Consider the following 14,765-nt stretch of genomic DNA (forward strand, 5'->3'; position numbering starts at 1 on the left):
TTCTTTTCGTTTTTGGCGAGAGGGGGGATCATGCACTCAAGACAATGCTTCTCAGGCGATTGAGACGGTTGTCAAGGATGCCTGTAAGAGGTGAAGATGCCAGTAAAGGTGCCAGGCTCGACGAGTGGACGAGGTAGCTGTCCAGGTCGACGAATCCGAGCTCAGCGCACGTTTGAGCCGGGGTGATGATGCGCGCAAACCACTGTAAGCAGCGGGCAACCCCTTCAGTCGAGGCGCTCCTGCAAGCGGTAGCAGATATTCGCAGTTGAGGGGCACCGCTCGCATGGACGGGTTCAAGGAATAGACTTTGCGTCGAGACCGTCAAGAATATGTATGAGGCCCTCTCCAGTCACGAGGCGCTGTAGAAATGGCGAGCCAGTGAGTAGGGTAAGGATGGTCAGCGCATGAAAGTAGGTGAAATAGTCGGCGCATAACAGCGGATACTCGGTCAAGTTCACCAAGTAGAAGAGGCGGCGGCACAGTGCAGGTTTCTCGTGCAGCTTGGGAAGCAGCCCTCAGCTGTGTAAGAGTTGCAGTGTGTTCGCAACAAGCAAAAATCACGCACACCGACGGGGAACAGGTGTAGGGGGCGTCCCAAAGGCTGTCGCCCCACGGTCCTCGGGGACGGGCTATGGAAGGTTCGGTGCCACAGACAGTGGCACCAGACGGCGCAGACGTACACCGAGTTCGACGTCTACGCGCAGCAGCAGATGACACGACCCCACCGTGTCAAAGTTCGCGAGGTCACTGTTCCCGACGGCGGGTGCTGTGAGTCGCATTGTCTCCTTCGCTGAGGTAAAGTCGGCAAGGACTCAAACGGCGCAAGACATCGGCACACGTAAGCAACCGGCAGTTGGCAAGAACGGTGTCACCACTTCAGTTTCGCACGCTGCAGTGGCAGGAGCGTGTGACTGAATGAAGCAAACTCTCAGGCGGCAAGCTTGATGGACGTCTAGTAGCCAACGCTGAGAAGCTCCAGGTTGGGCAGCGAATGGGTGAAATGGTGTGACGCATAGGAGCGGTTGGCCAGGAGCATGTGGAGCAAGTCGGCGTGTCGGTGTGGAGAGTCAGCCTAAAGGATGAAACGATGGCCGCCTACGCAAGCCTTCTCTATGGAATGAGAAACGGATGCTTGAGTGGCCAAGTCGTCGACATCAGTCGCGTAGCTGCGGACAAGGTCCGCAGAAGCACAGCCTTTAACGACGCTGGCGCATGCCTCGGTGCGGCAATCGTGACGCGTAGCGCGGCAGGATCGCTTGTCACCATGGGAGGCGCAGACTTTGTCTTTCCCCTACCCCACGTGCTCAGCAAGGGGGAGGGGAGCACAGTGAGAGGACGTGTTGTCCTTGCCAATGCTCAGATCGAGCAGAAGCCTGTTCTGCGTGCACGGTATCAGAAGACGGACCAACTCGAGTGGAGAGAAGGAGACCCCTCCTGTATAGGTACGTGCAGCACTGCTGGAGAAACAAAGTACCTGTGCTAAGGCGTTACCTACGATGACCGCTGAAAGCTGCAGCGGGTCGCAGATACGACCCCCCCCCATCCTTGATCTGGACGCAAGCAGCGCTAGTGCATTCCTTCAGGTATTGCAGGGTATATGTCATACTGGCGGCGCATGGCTGCCCCCGCAGCAGCGTCCGCGGTACCGTTTCGGTGCGAAGGGTGAGCACGAAGGCAGAAGAAAAAATGTTCTCTGGTGTGATGCGGTTGAGCAACGGCCGCGCATGCACAGACGAGAGAGCAAGATAAATCCTGCACAGGCGCCCGCTGATGGAAAAAGTAAAGCGTTTTTTTTTTTCCGGTCGCTTTGCTGTTGTCGCCTTCACCTGCACCGTATGGAAGCGATGCACTGCTTGGAGGTCATCGCCTCCTGTTGGTCTCTTCGCCGTTACTGGCTCGCTATTCCCTAGTCCTCTGGGAGTCCGCTCCGCAGGCGCTGTCCATGACGAGCTAGAGATACAGCTGAAGAAGCTTACGGCCCTTCTCTGCATGCTCATTGGCGGGTCCCAGCGCTTCAAAGATGGCTCGAATGACCTGCCGCGCGGGTGTGACGGCCGTGGGACCTAAGCGGAGATCCTTCGGTACAATGCCACCTTCCTTGAGCGCAGATAGCAGCTTCGGTTCCGCGCGGATGAGGCGAAGGCACTCCTCAATCGCCTGCCCGGCCACTCCCTCCACGTAAAAGGCGACAGCGCGCTTCAGGTGGTGCTTGTAAAACTGTGCGGGCTCGCTCACGAGCTCGTCGAATTTGAGAAGTCGCATGTAGTTGTCCGTGTCGGGGTCGTAGTCGACTACCTGAATGAGCTCGATGCGCACAACGGCCTCCGCAACGCCGCGCATGTCCTGCGGAGCAAACGGGAACTCCTCGCGCACCCGCGCCGCGAGACGAAATGCCTCGTCTCGCTGCTTGGATGCCATGGCGCACATCGCAAGTCCGCACAAAGCCTCTGGAGCCGAGTTGTAGCAGGGCTCGCGCTTCAGCTTTGCCCACAACTCTGGCGTCATCTTCTTCTCCGGAACACCGTAGCGCTTCTTCACGATCTCGATGTCCTCCATGGACATGCGAAGTGCCTTTTCGAAGAGTTGCTTGCCTTTCGCAGGGTCGCCGGCCTGCATCTTGCCGTGCGCCGCGGCGATGAGGGTCATGGCGTTTTCATCGTCATTGTCCTGACGCCTCACCTTTTGTAATAAGGAGACGCCCTCAGACTCGTTTTTGGATTCCAACTTGGCGTAGTCGATAAACGCCTCCACGGCCTCCTTCACCTGCGATTCGGTCACCACCCCGGCCATCTTGTCGCAGAACACCTTGTTGCGCACAAAGTAGATCAAGGGGAACATGTGCGGATCAATGTGAAACTTGGACATGAGCCCCGGCTCCTGTAGGCAGTCTACCATGCCAAGCTTGATCGCGAGACCTGCGTCCACGCCAAATTCTTGATACACGTCGCCGAAGTTTTCGTCCTTGAGGCGGCGATTCGCCTGATCCACCTGGTGGCAAAGCAACTCCGTGTACTGCTTCACCTCGGGGTGGTTGGTAACCATGAAGTACAGAAGTAAAGGAACCTTCGACTCCATCTCGGTCGTAATGTTCTTGGAGGTGACCTGCAAAACGCCAAGAAAGGCGTCGCGCCGCCCAGCAGGCGTGGGAGAGGGGTGGTGGGTCTGCGGCCCCGTCGCACCTGAGCTCCCGCGGGAGGTCGAAGCCCATCGCTGCTGCGTCGCGCGTGCTGGGGGCGTACGGGCAACAGGAGTCGGCACGGTCACAAGGCAGCCCAAACCAGTCCAGCTGCACGACAAGCGCGCACGCTGAGCGGCGCTGAAAAGGGCAGTGCGCGAGAGGCCTCGCATCTACCAAGGGAGAGAGAACGTCGGTAGAGCGGCAAAAAGATAGGGGACTGCTGAAGGGGAGGGATAAGGTGAGCCGCTGGCGTTGCATGCCCAGTCACTAGCGAAGAAAACAAAACAGAAAGGGAGGAGGGAGGGCAGGCACAGCGAGGAGGCGTTGACGAGGAGCGTGGTAGATGAACAATGAAGGCCTTCCCATCCCCGAAAGCTCTGGGGTGCAAAAATATATATACAGGGTAGTGGTGAGAGGGGCAAGCATTTTGCCAGGCCGCGCTGCCTTCGTTGCCACTGCAAATGGACTGGCAAAGTGCGTTGAAGGTGGCCCTTAGATGTATATATACTTTTCTTTTAAATTGGATCTTGCCACCCTCCATCATCTGTGCATCCGCAAGCACCTCTCTGTGTACACAGGTGCGTGAGAGTGCATGTACAGCTTGCGGGTCTCTCACGGTTCATGTGCGCTGCATCACTTAGCGCGATTCTATAGGGAGAGAGAAAGAGCGGTATCTGAAGACAAAGAAAGAGCACAGAATGGGCAGGGGAGAGGGTTCATGCTTCCTTGTGCGCGGCAGCGCATTTCAACGTGCAGAAGGCGCAGCGAGGCCAGCAAAACCACCCCCGGAGAGCGTAGAGGCATCATGCGCACACGCAGAGGCGCGCAAAGGAGTCACAACAAAGCCGCAACAGATTGACATAGCGGTCACACCGAAAACGAAACAATATAAGAGGTGGCGAAACAAGCGCGGAGAGGCCCGAAGAGCAAGAAGTGGTGTTCCAATTCTTCGAAAACAGAGAAGTCAAAGCAGAAGAGATGTCTACAAGAAAAAGCGATCATCAATCATTGTCTTTTGACTCAAGTTCGCGAGCCCCTCACGGACGCGGTAGAAGTGAACGACAACCTCCACCGCAAAAGCCAGCACCATGGCGACGTAGAAGTTCTGCAGCGCCGTGTCGATCGCGGCAAACAGAGCAGCGTAGAGCACGAAAAGATCAAAGTCAAGGCCGCACAGAAACGCGCGACCGTACGACTGAACGTCGTCGATGAAGAAGAGATCCTTGCCGCAATGATCGCCGCGCTGCGGCCCGTTCATGTACATCACGTTGGGCGGGAAGTCGAGCCACTTTTGCAGCATAAACTTCACCAGAAGCGTGCTCTCCGCGCGACGCACGCTTTGCTGGAACGCGTAGTTAATGCGGTCGCGAATAGCCAAGGCCGTCTCTGTGTAGACACAAAGTTGTCGTGAAAAGCAAAAGAGAAAGCGGATATAGTGCCACTGAGCCGGGTTGGTGGCGCGCTCGCGCTTCAAAAGCGAGCGTTGGTTCTCGATATGCATCTCCATGTAGCACATGTAAAGATATTGGCGGGTATACGGCCCGAGATACACTTCAAGAGACTGGCACTTGCTCTGGCCCCCTAAGCCGCGTACGGGTAGGTTTCCCTGAGCCTCAAGAAACAGGTTGCTCTGGAACTCCTCCATACTAACTTCAGCGTGGGCGTGAATGGACTCGCCATGGATGTAGAAGCCCCACTGTTGCTCCAAGAGGATAATGATGGAGATGTTCGACACGGAGCACAAGTCGACGAACGCCTGCAGGGGGTGCACAACAATGAAGCGATAGTAAATCTGGTACTCGAACAGGTACATGACCAGCGCCACAGCCACCCAAAAGAAGGTATCAATCGCGACGCGGAGGGTGCCGAAGGAGACGGTCATGTTGTCCACCTGCCGCGACCCGCGCGGGACGCTGGCAGACATGTTCTGGTAATCGAGGCCAACCAGAAAGAGGAGAATGATCGTCATGGTGAGCAGTGGGCACCAGTAGCGCAGTGCCTGCAACTCGTTCAGCGCATTCGCCACGAACGTTGAGCGCCACATGCTCACTGGCACAACCTTGTTTTCACGGAGCAGCTGCCCTTTGGATCGCTCCCAGTCGATGACAAAGTAGTCCGCGTTGCACTGCTCCGCTAGCCGGTACAGCACTGTGATCCCCTTCGCCGTGACGGCGACGTACAGCATCGCGTTCACGTACACGTCGCCTAGCCGCATCGCGCGCGACAAAGACAACTGCCTCTTGTACGCGATAAACATGTACCACGACGCAACAGCGACAGCGAGGAAGAACATGTTGCTGATGTGGTTGCACAGGTACACAAAGAATCGCAGTAACGCGAACCAATCAAGAACGAGGTACTGTCGTCGTCGCATCCAGCCATACGTGCGCACCCACGCCGAGAAGAAGCATAGGGAACACAGGACGATAACCGCGACCTTCAGTCCCTGGCTTACAGAGTCGGTGCTGGGCAAGTAATAGGAGCGCATTTCACAGTGGAGTGTGTAATCGGACCGACCGCTGGTGTTGAGCGGCGTTTGCCGCTCCACTTCGAGGTCGTCCGCGGGTGCTGCATCGGCTATCGTAGACACCATTTTTGACGCGTACTGCAGCACGACAAGTGGGGTCATAACGTAACGATCGTCGCGGTGGTCGGTCCCCAGTACTAGACTGGCGCTGCGTAGCGCTGTTACATAGCTGGGCAGCGAGCGAAGCGGTGATGCACCGCTGCCACCCACGTTGTCGTAGGCGTAGAACCGCCGTCGAAAAGCGCCCTCGGGCATGGCGCCGTTGGAAGCGACGGCGCCGCCGCGGTACAGCCACGGGTCATAAAATGTCGCGGGCTCGAATCCGTAGTTGGAGTAATCGATGAGCAGGGGCACAGGCACCAGCCGCGATGCGTTCAACGGGTGGCGAAGGTAAACCTCATAGAATAGAGTGCGATTTGCGCGAAGGAACCAATGCCAGTTCACATGGCACGATGTGGCGCGTGTGTCACCGGCGGCGAAAAATGTATGCAGCTCTGTGTTCTTGAGAAAGCACGGGTTGACTTGGCTCACCATGGATTGATAGCCGAGCCAGTTTCCGTACAGATCAAACGCCGACACGACAAGCTGCAGCTTTTGGCGCGCCGAGAGGCGGAGCTCCGTCGTCACGTTGCTCAAGACATCGGCGTTGCTCCGGGCGTAGTACAGCCAAGGAAGCCCGTCTACCGTCTCACACCACGGATCGTCGCATGGCTTGCTCTGCTTGATGTGCTCGTACAGCGCACACGGCGTGGCGGTGACTTGATAGTTCATCACAACGCACAGGTTTGCCAGCAGATTGCACGCTGTGCTGTTGCCGCGACTGCACAGCAGGGCAGCGCCGAGCGAGTACGTTTGTACAGGAAAAACTCTAGTCAGAGGACCCGCCGCGCCGCTGTTGTCGATGTTCGGCGGAGAGAGAGCCACCGACGTTCCTGAGGCTGCAGCGGCCATTGAATCATACGCCTCGGTGGGCACACAGGAGCCGTCGTAGAGCATCGTGAAGCCGGCGCTGCAACGGCACACGCCACTGCTCGCATCGAGTGCATATGGAAAGGAGCATCTCACGCATTCTGAGGAAGCGCATGGGGCGCACATCGCCGCTGTTAGCAAAAGCGTGCCCACCTGCTTCGCCAAGACGCTCCCCGAAGCGCACACACATGTTTGTGCGGACTCGTCGTACGTGGCATCGACCAAGCAAGTCAGCTGGCGGTCTCCTCCGCAAGGGAGACAGTACGCGGACGCGTTGCCAGCGCCCACATCGCTCACCATCATTTTCTTCGCGGCGCAGCCCACACACGATAGCTTCCCAGTGCTGGCGTCTACGTGCAACGCGTAGCCCACATCGCACACGCACGTCCCCTGCACTCGGCGAGCGTGTGCCGGGCACGCCTGACAGCTGCGGTCTGCGACATCCAGTATAAAGCCAAGCGTGTCACAGTCCGTGCTCTGCTGGGATGCCGCACCAACGGCGCAAACAATCATCACCAGCATTGTGCCTATTCTCCAGCCGCTGGCACGACACGGAAATGAGCGCGACTGCGACATCTTGCTCGTTGAGACGGTGAAGCTTGCGGTAGGTCGCAGCGGTGTACGCAAAAAAAAAAGCAGAGCAGCCTGTTCAACTGGTGAGAGGATGTAGAGGGTACTGAGGCGCCCGTGCGTGTGTCTATATATGTTTACTTGTGTTGGAGTGACTTACGTCTCTATGGATGCAGCGTGTGTCTACGTGTGCACGCCTGTGTCTCTGGTGTATGGGAAAGGGTGAAAAGGGCCGAGTGAACCAAACGGTCACCTTCTTCTCGGTATCTATTGTTTCTGCTATTCAATTTTTGTGCAGTCGGCGCGGGGTTCTTTTATTCGTAGCGTGCTCCGGCGGCTGTGTGTGTGTGTGTGTGTGGCGCCGTAAAGGGGGGGGTGCGGTTCGAGCAATCACAGCACCTTGTCGAGATAAGGATGGCATGAAACGGGGTCACAGAGGCAGGCACAACGTCCATTGCAATCAGGCGACCGATTCAAAGCGGAAGACAGAGGAAGTAAAGAACAGCGTATTCGTTTTTTGTTCACAATGGCTTTCTCACATTCACCGAAGCGCGCAAGCAGTAACGCAGAGACGGGAAACGTGGCTCACCTTTCCGTCACCTCATTACCAGTGAGCTAACGTGTACAGCAATGACGGTGGCTGTGAAAAGCGGCAGGGACGTTGCCGAAGCCCCGACCCGCTCTCTTGGGATTCTGTGGGGAAGTCTCTGTCCCGTCGTACTTCCGCTTTCACCTCAGAGGGGTCCTTTGTGGTTGCGTGTGTTGAGTGCAGCGACACACACAGGCACGCAGCGCGCACAGAATATGGCGAGACTATCATCTCACGTCGTCACACACACGCACGCCAGTGTCATGATATCACAGTGCGGAGGCAACACGGCTCACAAGAGCCTCACGCGTTGACGTGCCGGCGCACCTGTAGGCCCGGACGAGTCGGACCACCTGCGCAAGATTATGCATTACCAAAAGGATGTCGCTGTTCATTTCCTGCACAGTAAGAAGATGGTGCACGTAAGCGCGACAGTGCCGCCTGCAGGTGAAGCAATCGCACCCCTCAGCGATGGGGTTGATGTCGAGCGCATACATGTTGTCGTTCAAGTCCAGAAGGGGTACGACAGGTTCTGGGGTCGTTGTCGTCGCCTCTTCCAAGGGGAGAAGCAGAGCTACCCCTTTTTCGGCCAGCGCCCACGGCAGTGGGCACTCCAATAGCGATACGTTGCTCACCATGGCGGCAAGGAGCGCAGAAATGCTGGGTGCTACGCACATTGTGCACTTTTTTGGCGATAGCTGAAGCGCTTGAAGGGTTTGGAAAAACTCGTAGCTGTTCTCACCGCGAGGCACGGCGTCAATGTAGCCACCCTCGTGTGTGCGTCCAGCCGAGATGGACGGCAGAATAGTGCACCCCAGGTCCGATGCCTCTTCGGTCTTGGCCAGCCAAGTTTCGGAGCGAGTGGTGGCTACGCGTCGCCGCTTGTTGAGTGGCTCGCAAAGAGGAAGAGAGTCGTGTACGGCCACCGCCAAGGTTGGCCGCGTCGCCTTGACTATATCACGCCATCTCTCAAAGGAAACCACGGCCCGGCCTCTCTCGTTATCACCGGCTACCGTGGTGTCGGTGGAGGACGCACTTGCGTGCAGGCCCTGGAAAGACGAGCGCAGCGTCAGCACAGTCTTGTACCCCCTCAGACCGCAGTAGGTGCTCAACGGCATCCCGGCCTCGATGCACGGCTTCACAAAGTCCATCGCCTCAAAGACGCTGGTGGCCAGGATTCGCTCCGATGGTTCGAGAATCGCGTTCGCCTGCGCCGGCGTCAAGGTCGGAACAGCGCCCCGCTTCGTCGGAATTACTAAGAACGGGCCTTGAGCGTCCATGAGAGAGAAGCGCGAAAAAGGGGGATAAAAATGGGGTACTGATATCGAGGAATGTGTAACTGCTCCGGTGAAGATGGAAGCGACGAGTGGGGAGCTGTACAAGGCCACCGCGCGTGCGCTCTGTCATATCGAAAAGAAATAAAGCAACAAAAAGAGCGTCGGGAAAAATACGCAAAACAGGGTAGAGGCTATGAGGTCGACGCAGCACGTGACGTCACGCAACGCAGCAGCAAGGATACACGTGCGCAAAACGTCCTTGTATCAGACGCAACTACGACGGCCGGTAATGTGTGGCACGTCACCCGGCGCGTGCGCATTTGCATTATGTGACGCCCACTACTCCTTCCGCCAAAGCAGTCGAGCGGCAGGTGGCGGTGCTGCAGCACGACCATCCAATGGCGCGCGAGCGCAGGCAGGCGGTTAACGCGTCTAGACTGCGGCATTCATTGACGAAGACGATGCCGATCCTAGAGAATTGCACAACGTTGCATTTTCGTTCCTTCTTCACCGCTCTGGTGCGCCGCGCGGTGGATGCGAAAAGAAGAAGAGGGGTAGAGTGGAGTCACGGCAGCTAGAGGAGACGGATGAGCGCAACGCAACCACTAAATAATTTGCTAAAAGGCAAAGGAAGCACAGGGACGGAAACGGCCAACGACAAAAGAAAGACGTGCGGCAAGGCGCATCGACACGAGTAGCATTTGATACTATTCCCGCTTCTTGAGCTCCGCGTCAATCGCCTGCAAGCGCTCGAGCACGGGCGGGTGCGTGTAGTGGAGCGCCGAGTACAGCGGATCCGGTGTTAGGCTGGCCCGGTTTTCCTTGCTGATCACCAAGAGGGCCTTCTTCATTCCCTCACCACGATTGTGCGTCACGGCGAAGCGGTCCGCTTGAAACTCGTGCCGCCGCGAAACGTAGCAGAACCCGTATCCGATAAACGTACTCAGGGGCTCGTAGAACATCTCAGCGAAGATGTTAAGCCCGATCACCGGATCCACCTCACCGAAGCCAAACGCTTCATAGACCCTCTTGTCGAAGACGACCAGGCGTGCACCGTAGGATATCAGCATGAGCTGGCCAAGGGCCATGGCAAGGTTCACGTAGATGTGGTTGTGCTTCCAATGGCCAAGCTCGTGGCAGAGCACCGCAATGATGGACTCGTCGTCGTCCCTCAGCTGCTCTAGAATGGTGTCGTAGAGGACGATGCGTTTGTTGCTGCCAAAGCCGTAGAAGTAGGCGTTGCTGTGGTGCGAGCGGCGGCTGCCATCGACGACGAAGACCTTCTTCAGCGGGAAGCTCATCTCCTTGCTGAGGAGTTCAATCTTCTTGTACAGGGTCGACTCCGCGTCGAGCGGGGTAAACTTGTTGAACAGCGGCTGGATAACCGTTGGCATTGCCAGGAGAAACACAACCAGCATCACAGACATTCCTAAGAAGAGGTATAACGGAAAGCGCTCGCCAAAGCGTTGCACCACAAATTGGATGAGCTTGATCTGCAGAGGGTACAGCAGCGTGACGCGGAGAAGCAGCGTTTTCACAATATCCTTTACGAACTCTGTCTTGGTCATCTCGTTGAAGCCGTGCCGGTCCTCAATGTGGAAGTTCTCGTAGAAGGAGAAGGGGATGTCGAGTACGACGGAGATCAACTCCCCGGCTACGGCGGCGGCGTAGTTATGAGAAAAGGAGCCGGTAGACAAGCTCGCGCGCTGCGCAACAAGGTAGTACAGGAACGCGGGGAGGCGCAGAAAAATACCCATGTTGGTTATCACGAGTCCCTTCAGATGCTGGAGGAAACTGAACGTGCTCTTCTCGCCCTCGTACGCCTGCGCCTTCGCAAACTCCTCATCCGTGATGTCCTTCCTGAAATACGATGGCATCTCCTTGGTTTGGTTAGCGCGGCGCTGGCGCAGCACGAGGTAGGCATCCCACATGCCAATCACATTGAGCGATACGACAGCCGCTCGCAGAAAGAGATTCGGTGAGGATGACATGTCGTGAGCCTCACAGTAAAGAGGTGTGGACAAGAGAGGGAAAGGAAGCTCCACGTGACAATAAGCGAGGCTATCGCGCTAGATGAGCTTGCGGCACAGAAAATGCCACAGAGACAACAAGGCGAGTGTGAGAAAAAAGAGCGGAAGGAGCGAAAAGAGAGAGAGAGACACAACGGTGCCAGTGAAAGGGCGAAGGGCTGCGGGCGAGTCCTGCGGGACGGGCAAAGGCAGATCAGGCGGGGTGAAGCAGACGGAAAAGGAAGAGCGCAAGTCGACCATGCAATGCGGACTCGCCCGCTCACATGTGGATCCATCGGAGCACACGCTGAAAAAAGTGTGCGCTAATGCCAGCATTCCGCCCCGTGCTCGCGCAAGGGCCACGATCCCAGACAGGGCCACCTGTTCCGCTGTTCCTCTTTTCCTTTTCGATCGCCATGCACTTGCGTCCCAGCACAGAAGAAATGCAGCACGGCAGCAGATAGAACGCACCATCTGGGCGCGCTGCTGGGAAAGGCGACGTCTGCGACGGAGGCCAAAGGAATGAGCACGGTTTTTGGTGATCTCGGTGTTACTCGAAGTTACAAAGCCCTCGGCGTAGTCGCGAGGACGGCAAGTCTCTCCATTGTCTGGCGTTGCCCTGCCATTCCTCCAGTTGAAGAAATAAGCCTGCTCATGCGTCGAACTCGGAGAACTGTAGCGGCCGAATCTTGGGGCTCTCCTTGCGCCTCTTCTCGGCCCAGTCGCGCGTCAGCTTGCGCTGCTTCTGGGTGAGCATACTGTGGTAGCGATCCTCGTGGTCCAGCTCCACACGCTGGCGCTTCCTTTTTCCTCTCTCCTCGTCGTGTGAGTTAGTGACGGTGCCCTTTCGGTTGTCACGGGCAAGTGCGCGGTCTTCGCGGATGTAGGCTTGGAGCTCCCGCTGCACCTCCGATGGGCTCTTGTCGATGCCAAAGCTCTGCGCGACGTGGCCAAGGTGCAGCGTGGAGAAGAAGAGCGACTTCGTTTGCCTTGGCATGCCCGCGTAGGCACGCAGGTACGACTGATACGCGAACAGAGCAACGCGGTAAAGGCTCTCCTTGGCGTCCACACCACGCTCGGCGTCACGCTGCATCGCAAGGCGTGAGATTGCACGCTCGAGCGTGGCCGTACTCTGCATCCACATATGGTTCGAGTTGGGATCCAGCTTGGTAAGGTAGAAGAGAAATGTCTCGTACTTGCGCTCCGACATCTCCGCCGCCTCCCTGCTGTTGCTCTGCTGCATCTGCAAGTGGATGAAGTGCGTCAGGTATGCCGCGTAGCCACGCTCGTCCGGTGCGAGAAACAGGATCGAGTCGCCGCTGTTGCCGATACGCGCCGTGCGACCGATTCGATGCACGTAGCTTGTCGGGTCGATTGGAGGGTCATAATGCACAATCCAATCAATCCTCGGCATATCGAGGCCACGGGCAGCCACGTCCGTGCAGAACAGCACGCTCTTGTCGCTGTGGGACTTGCGAGTGCCAAACTTGAAAGCGTGAAAGACGGCAGCTCTGTCCACCTGTGACATGTTGCCGTGCAGCTTGAAGACGTTGGCGTCCAGGAAAGCGCGCCGCAACGTCGCGGTGCTGTCAAGTCTCGCATCCCCTTCTATCTCCTCGTCACTCACATCCTCAAATGTGACCACCTCGTCCGTGGCGCTGCCGTTGTCGAGGTGGCGGTTGGCGGCTTCGACCATTTTCTTCGTACTCATGGAAGCACCGCGCGAGCGCGTGACCACCTTGCCCTCGTACGACCTTCTGTGAAATGGGGACTGTAGGCGAGAAGCGAGCAGGTACAGGAACTCCGTACTGTCCGCCGTTGAAACAAACACGATGATCTTGTTAGCACCAGCGTCCAGCTGGGAGCGAAGAAAGCTGAGAAGAACGGAGAGACGGTGCTTCACCGGCACCATCACGTAGTGCTGCTTCAACGTTGTCGGGACAGAGAATGTGTCTTGTGTCTCGCCGATGCGGACAATGTTCCTGCGCAGCGCAAAGTGCGACAGTCGCTCAACGCCCTCTGTGATAGTCGCAGAGACTAGAACGCGCTTCATATCGGACGCATGGTGGCATTTTCTCTCTAGCAGCTCCATAATCTCACGCAGAGCCTTTTCAAACCCCATGTCGAGCAGCCGGTCCGCTTCGTCCATGATCACCGTTTGCGCGTGGGCAACGGTGAAGGAAGAAGTGGTCTTGAGGTGATCGAGCAAACGGCCCGGTGTCGTCACCAGAATCGGGAGGCCTTTGCGCAGCCGCGCCTTCTCCTTGTGCCGGTTCTCGCCGCCGTGGATGCCGCCGACTGTGATGAACTGCGCGCAGCGCACCAGAGTGGTTACTGTTTCTGTCACCTGCAACACAAGCTCGCGGGTCGGGCACATGATAATGATGAGGGTGCCCACGTCGCGCGAGATGGGTGTCTTGTCGCACTCCACGAGAAGGCGGTGAAGCGTGGGGAGGGCGTAGGCGAGCGTTTTGCCGCTGCCAGTCTCGCTGCGCACCAGGACGTCGCTATCGCTGTCAAGCATTGCCGCCCAGCACAGTTTTTGGATACGGGTGAGGTGCTCGATCTTCATGGACTCCGTCAACGGGCGGAACAGCTTTGGATGCACCAGCTCCACAAGTGCGGGGAGAGAATCGATGTCTGTTGGATTGGTTGCGCGAAAGCTGGAGGCCTGAACAGCAGAGGCCGCTAACTGCACAGTCGGTGAGGGAGACTTTCCTGAAGAGATCTTCTTCGGCTCTCGCAAAGACACAGCGTTGGCTTTCGGCTTTTCGGCAGACGCGTGGGACGCAGAGCCTTCCTTCTTGCTCGCCGCTTTCGCGAGTGGAGGTGGCTGTGCCGCCGGGGCGACAGTGACGCTCTCCACGTCAAACACGTTTTCTGCTTGCATCTTGCGCATCGCATCTAAGAGGGCGTTCGGGCAGTTTCCAGAGACGCCACGAGACGACAGGAGACGCTGAAGGGCGTCATCTTCGCCCACCTCCGATAAGCCCGAAACACTAACGTAAGATGACATGAGGGCAGCTGTGTCAAGCACTGTGTATGTGGTGGTTCTCTTCACTTGCCGTTTTGAGTTCCTCGTTGAGCCAGGTTTTTCACACGGGAGAGAAGGAGAAAGGAAAAGGATCGCAACAATGCAATGCTAGACGGGCGAGAACACTGGGTCATCAACAGAGAAGGCGCACGCGCAGAGAACCAGGAAGGCGGCGAAAGGCATGCAAGCTACGATATCATCCTCAATGAGGATCCTGCGGCGCCAATAGACTCGACCCGCCTAGTGGTGACCTCCTACAAGCCGCTCGGAGACGTGGGGCATCTTACCCTTAAGCCCCCAACATAAAAAACGGGACAGCATTCAAACCTGTTTGCTGATGCGGTGTTCCTGTCATAATTCTGTGTCATGCTTGGCAGTCTGCCCTGGCATCCGAACTTCTCAGCTGAACGGTGTGTTATGGTACTTGGCAAAACAAGGGTACCCCAATGACAGAGGGACACCTCTCACTCTGCGTAGTATCTCAGCGCCCAGCACACCGCACGCCGTATGCGGTGTATGCTCAGACGACTCCCTCTCCCCCCCCCTCTCCTATCCCCTGCCAGCGCCGGAGCCCCACTTCTCGTGGTGACAAGGGCCGAGAGTGCCTACGAC

At 57.3% G+C, this 14,765-nt stretch overlaps 5 protein-coding genes across 5 annotated transcripts; all 5 read right to left on the reverse strand.

Moving 5' to 3' along the window:
• Positions 1-1,950: 1,950 nt before the first annotated feature.
• Positions 1,951-3,075, reverse strand: LDBPK_270010 (hypothetical protein, conserved; the record flags this gene model as incomplete). Its single annotated transcript, XM_003861811.1, has 1 exon — positions 1,951-3,075. The coding sequence occupies one exon, from the start codon at positions 3,073-3,075 to the stop codon at positions 1,951-1,953; it is 1,125 nt and encodes a 374-aa protein (XP_003861859.1).
• A 1,085-nt stretch (positions 3,076-4,160) lies between these two features.
• On the reverse strand, positions 4,161-7,250 carry LDBPK_270020 (hypothetical protein, conserved; the record flags this gene model as incomplete). The annotated part of the gene is made up of 1 exon (XM_003861812.1): positions 4,161-7,250. One exon carries the CDS (start codon positions 7,248-7,250, stop codon positions 4,161-4,163), a length of 3,090 nt encoding a protein of 1,029 aa, XP_003861860.1.
• Positions 7,251-8,102: 852 nt separating this feature from the next.
• Positions 8,103-9,113, reverse strand: LDBPK_270030 (hypothetical protein, conserved; the record flags this gene model as incomplete). Its single annotated transcript, XM_003861813.1, has 1 exon — positions 8,103-9,113. One exon carries the CDS (start codon positions 9,111-9,113, stop codon positions 8,103-8,105), a length of 1,011 nt encoding a protein of 336 aa, XP_003861861.1.
• A 704-nt stretch (positions 9,114-9,817) lies between these two features.
• LDBPK_270040 (CAAX prenyl protease 1, putative) lies at positions 9,818-11,101 on the reverse strand (the record flags this gene model as incomplete). The annotated part of the gene is made up of 1 exon (XM_003861814.1): positions 9,818-11,101. One exon carries the CDS (start codon positions 11,099-11,101, stop codon positions 9,818-9,820), a length of 1,284 nt encoding a protein of 427 aa, XP_003861862.1.
• A 670-nt stretch (positions 11,102-11,771) lies between these two features.
• LDBPK_270050 (DEAD-box helicase-like protein) lies at positions 11,772-14,135 on the reverse strand (the record flags this gene model as incomplete). Its single annotated transcript, XM_003861815.1, has 1 exon — positions 11,772-14,135. One exon carries the CDS (start codon positions 14,133-14,135, stop codon positions 11,772-11,774), a length of 2,364 nt encoding a protein of 787 aa, XP_003861863.1.
• Positions 14,136-14,765: the final 630 nt, after the last annotated feature.

Source organism: Leishmania donovani, chromosome 27 (genome assembly GCF_000227135.1).
Source record: "Leishmania donovani BPK282A1 complete genome, chromosome 27".
NCBI classification, from domain to species: Eukaryota; Euglenozoa; class Kinetoplastea; order Trypanosomatida; family Trypanosomatidae; genus Leishmania; species Leishmania donovani.